Here is a 5,531-nt window from a genome sequence, read left to right on the forward strand (position 1 = left end):
GTTCTAATATATTATGCAAATTGCGTCTAAGGTAAATCCATTTTGCTTAAAGCTAGATGTTTTTCTTAAATGCTATTTTTTTTTCTTCTTTTTATACAGCACCCTCTAATAATATTAGAACCCTTGTTAAATAGGATTAGAACAGGCTATAAAATTGATCATTTTACTCTTTTATATTATATTATATCTATATTGGTACATTTAAAAGAAGAGTGGGCCAAAATTCCTCCACAGCGATGTGAAAGACTCATTGCCAGTTATCGCAAACACTTGATTGCAGTTGTTGCTGCAAAGCGTGGCACAATCAGTTATTAGATTTAGGGGGCAATTACTTTTTCACGTAGGGCCAGGCAGGTTTGGACAGCTTTTTTCCCTTAATAAAAGAAATCATCATTTAAAAACTGCATTTTGCATTTACTTGCATTATCTTTGTGTAATATTAAAATTTGTTTGATGATCTGAATCTTTTAAGTGTGACAAATGTGCAAAAAATTAAAAAAACAGGAAGGGGGCAAAAACCTTTTCACACCACTGTATATCTAACCTTTGATTGAAGTCAAATTATGGGGAAAATACAAGTGAAGTGAAGTAAGTCAAATAAATATTTGTTCCACCAAAACATCTGTGGTGAAGCTGTTGTCTTGGCAGAGAGAGGTTGCACAAAGTATTGCATGAACGGTTGCCAAGAATTGTGGCACATATATACAGTATTATAGAGAAAAGATGTTTGTAAATGTTTTTGTGAATATTTTCAATAAAAGACCAAGTGAATAAACAGTGAAGAAATTGTCGACAGCCTGTTGTACTCCTATTTACCAAAAAAAAAAAGCTTTTGTTTTGCTGTATTTTTCTTTATTATATCTAACAACATTTGTTGAGGTTTATACTTAAAAAATAGATTTGTAAATATTCTTATCTTATGCAGCTTAGCCTCTCTACAAATTCCAAGTAAATGCCTATTGTTTAAGGATTAAATATTTTTACTGGAAAATAATACATGTCTGTATATGTAAGCTTGTTCTTCTAATTTGCATGTCCTGTAATTTCATCGGAAAGATATCCTGGTAATGCAATCCCCTAATTCATGAATGAAATGTAGGTTGTATGACTGTGTGTCTAAGCATTATTTGTTTTGTTTTTTTCCTTCTAATAGCATGTGAAGATTTTTCGTGCACTGGTGCTTGGGGAGCCAGAGAAGGGCCAATCTCAGTATCAGGCCCTCTGCTTCATCTCGCATTTGGATCATGGAGAGCTCATCCCCAGTGAGGCCATGGCTCGACTCAGACAGGTCAAAATTTAAAGAATTTTACAACACCGTCTGTGGCACCCTGCTGAAAACACCAGCTTAGGCTAACTTTCATGCTGGTGGTCGTGGCTTAAAGTGATAGTCCACCCAAAAAAAAAAAGTGTCTTTTACTCACCCTCATGTCATTCCAAACCTGTATAGTATACATTTCTTTCTTTATTCCATTTACTTTTGATGAATGGACAAAAATAACTTATTTTTTCCCTAAATGTCTTATGAATCATATCTTGTTGGAAATAAGTTTGTTAAAATGTTTTCAATAACACTTAACAATGTCAGCATAGGGACAAGGCATAGCACAGGAATAAATGTTAAAAAGTCCAAAGTGTAACCACAAAGACTTACACATGTATTAATAATCAGCAAGGTGAGAATTATTGAACCACTGTTGGTGTATTGTCAGTATTTTTTGTGTTGTGTCTTAATTTCTAAGCATTAACTTTATACCCTGAGACGATCTGATGTTTCTTATTTGAACCCAACAGAAAAACCCTCATGTGGTGCGGAGTGCAGAGGAGAGACGTGGTGTGGAAGAGTTCACTATGAACGCGGTGCTCAACATGAGTCATTCCTGGCACATCAGTACTCATATTCATAATGTCTGCAGGGATGCACGAGAGCTGGTGTACACACGACAACAAGATGTCAAATACTGGCTGGACAAAGGTTAGACAAGAGGGTCATTAATGCAGTCCCGTCAAGGCTGCAAGTGACTTTGTCGCTGCATTCAGCTAGTGTTTATACTGTGTCGTTTATGCTCATGCACATTCCAAGTGCTGTCGTTCTTATGTTATCAAGAGACTGCACATCTGAACATGGCAGAAGTAACAAGAACAAGAACCATCAATGTAGCAATTAAACTCAATAAGAATGCTGACAGTTAATTTTCATGCATTATTTTCTTGTATCCATGTATGTGTTAACAGACCAATCATATAGAATAGTGAAATTTTAGTTATCGCTCTCGAAAGCTGTTCTTCATTTGCATGTTGCTGGAAGTCACCAGCAAAATAACTGAATAGATAGATAGACAGACAGATAGATAGACTACCCTTCAAAAATGTATGGTCACTAAGATTTTTTTTAAAGAAATTAATCATTTTATGTTGCATTAAATTTTAAGGATGCATTAAATTGATCAAAATGTGTTATTTCTATTTGAAATAAATGCTGTTCTTTGGAATTTTCTATTAATCGAAGAGTTCTGGGGAAAATGTCACAGTTTCCACAAAAATATTAAGCATTGTTTTCAACAATATTGATATTAAACCATTTTCAACATTGGTAATAATAAGAAATATTTCTTGAGCACCAAATCAGCAGATTAGAATGATTTCTGAATGATCATGTGGCACTGAAGACTGGAGTAATGATGCTGAAAATTCAACTTTGCCACTAAAAGAATAAATTACATTTGAAAAGATATTCAAATAGAAAACACTTATTTTAAATTGTAATAATATTTGACTATTACTGTTTTAGTGTTAGGGTTGAATGTGAGTGCAAAAAATGACTAATAACCTGTAAATGTCATACCAATCTACAACATTTACTTCTTTTCAACCGAGTCCTTTTCTCTTTGACAGGGGTGGAAGGCTCAATATTTGAGGTCTTTCCTCAGAGTCTGAATGTGACTGGCTTGCAGAGCTGCAGCTCCAGTACAGACCCGTGGCAGCCCTGCGCCTGCAGTTACAGGTTAAACCTGGAGTGGTTCCCCTGTCAGCTGAAGTACTGCCGGGGCCAGGGGCCGAACCCTTACAAGTGTGGCATTAAGAGCTGCAGCAAAAGCTACCGCTTTGACTTCTACACACCTCATAAACAGCTGTGCCTTTGGGATGAGGACACTTAACAGGACCTCACAAAGGAAATTTGCTTTTCCTCAATGTTTTTTTGTGGAAAACATTTTTGTAAGGTACTCTACAACGAAGCAAAACTTTTACTGAAAGGAACCGTTTTGATAATGAGATTATCTAGAAATGACTTGTGCACTTCAGTGTTTTTGCCTGAACAGGGAACTTTCTCTGACTTTAATGGGAGTGAAAGATTGGATATTTTGATATGGATTGGCAAGCCTTTTGACTTTTTTTACTTTTGGACATCACTACAATGGTACCTCAGGGCAGGAAATTGTGCTATTATTATAAGTTGTATATTTAGTTCTGCTTAGGGCAGCTGTATTGTAGATCTTGTTTTCATTCTGTTTAGTTTTTACTTGTTAAAATTTTTGAATGTTAAATTCTTAGCTTTGATAAATATTCAAATCCCATTGTCCGATATTTACGGTATGATGTCAGAATGTGGGTATCTTTGTAATTTCCTTTGTGTGTTAGAAGGTTTCTAAGCTGTTTGATCGTTTTTTATGTTAAACCTTATTCATGCTCTTTTACTTGCTTTTACCATGTTGCCTTCACATTAAAGGAATATTTGAGACAAAAATGAAAATGTACTCACCCTCAGGCCATCCAAGATGTAGATGTAGCATGAAGCAGAAATGTAGCATTACATCACTTGTTGACCAATGGATCCTCTGCAGTGAATGGGTGCCGTCAGAATCCAAACATCTGATAAAAACATCACAATAATCTACAAGTAATCCACACCACTCCAGTCCATCAGTTAACATCTTGTGAAGTGAAAAGCTGTGTTGAAAAGCAAAGTATTACCATGCAATAATCTGCAAGAGTTTAACTGCTGCAAAATAATATCTTTGACTTTTCAGCATCATCATAAACATTTAGATAATTCACACTTTTGCTCTCTGTTTATAAAGCTAGGAATGTAAAGCTCTAACAAAAGGCCTAAGTGGCAGCTAAGACTGTGTCTCTGGACATATTGTGATGTCAATTTATTGCAAATTTATTCAGTAGATGCTAAATTTCTTATTCTCAGCTAAGTTGCTCTCTATAGCCTTGACTAATTCTAATTTACATTTCAATTGCAGCTGTCTTATGAAGAGTCTTTTGCTTTGGTTTGTGATATCTAACATGGGTGTGTGAGTTCGGGCAGGCGAGGCTTTCTAAAGACACGGCCCACTATTCTATTCTCTTACATGCTGCTTTCTTGTGTCATTGTCCTAAAATTATTTGCTAGTTTTTCTAATTTATATTTTTAGACGTTTTGTGTTTACAAGATAAAGCATTTGTAATGGGATAATGTGGTTCTTCATGCAGTATAATTTTTCACATAACTGTACTAAATCTTGACAAGAGACCTCAATATTTAGTTTTACATTTATTGCGTGTATAAATGTAGTTATTTTATTATAGTTATCTGCAATAACCTTGGTACTAATTTAAGAACCCATATGCCTTTTTTTCTTCAACAGTCTAGACACAAAACTCTTTTACTAGCAGCAGCTTATCCTGTGTTCAAGCCATTGTATTGTGTATTCGTATCTTTAAACTGTGCACTTGCAGGCAAGGTCAGACTGCACCCTGTCCAGTTTGAGTCAGGTGTGTCATCATCGATCAGTATTCATTCTGTGTAGGACACTTGACACCCGTTCACTTTGCACAGACCCTCTAGGTGTCTTGCTTGACCAAGGTCTTCAGAAGGTCACTGGGTCAAACTTGTTTATATGATTTTTGTGGTCAATATCTCTCTCATAAATACATGCACGCACACTCTCTTTTTCTACTATTTATTTTGCGTGTTTAATAGGCCTAAGGATAACTGGTAAAAAAAAATATTTAACAGGAAAAACACTTTCACATTTTCAAATTCTAGAGTAGCCTACTTCCATTATAATTATTTGAAATACAGCATTTTAAAATGCTTTAGTAGGCCTACCTATTATTTTAACAAGTATCTGGTTATTTTTTTATTTCAATTTTATAGTGAAAATACTCAACTAAACTGAGATATACACAAAAATATCTGTAAATGTACATTTGAAATGTACAGTATTGCTTATGCAAGAGTGCATACTTGCACTTCATCTGACTGAGTACACTGGCTATTTATGTCGTGCTTTTTTTTGCTTCTTTTGTTATGATGCGGGCGATCCTACAATCTTAAGTACTGTATACCACTGTAAAGTCGCCTTACATCAAAATGTTAGAGGCATTTGATTTCAGGTAAGCCTTTTAAAACAAAAAAACATGATGTACTCAAAGTACATTATTGTTTATTTTGCTTAACCATAATCTACGTACAAATCACATATGCAAATTGTCAACATTACTAGCATTATGCTGTCTCATCTCCTGAGAGACTGAATGCTGCC

At 35.0% G+C, this 5,531-nt stretch overlaps 1 protein-coding gene across 1 annotated transcript in view; it reads left to right on the forward strand.

The window, feature by feature from the left end:
• The window catches only part of oafb (OAF homolog b (Drosophila)), a 13,968-nt gene extending 10,291 nt beyond the window's left edge, over positions 1 to 3,677 (forward strand). The window contains exons 2-4 of the mRNA XM_016239539.1: positions 1,154 to 1,288; positions 1,792 to 1,972; positions 2,893 to 3,677. Of these exons, the coding sequence (XP_016095025.1) occupies positions 1,154 to 1,288; positions 1,792 to 1,972; positions 2,893 to 3,155 (579 nt within the window). The 3' untranslated portion in view covers positions 3,156 to 3,677. The remainder of the gene's footprint in view (positions 1 to 1,153; positions 1,289 to 1,791; positions 1,973 to 2,892) is intronic.
• The last annotated feature ends 1,854 nt before the right edge of the window (positions 3,678 to 5,531 follow it).

The sequence above is a fragment of the Sinocyclocheilus grahami genome, unplaced genomic scaffold, assembly GCF_001515645.1.
Source record: "Sinocyclocheilus grahami isolate Dianchi unplaced genomic scaffold, SAMN03320097.WGS_v1.1 scaffold567.1, whole genome shotgun sequence".
In the NCBI taxonomy this organism is placed as follows: Eukaryota; Metazoa; Chordata; class Actinopteri; order Cypriniformes; family Cyprinidae; genus Sinocyclocheilus; species Sinocyclocheilus grahami.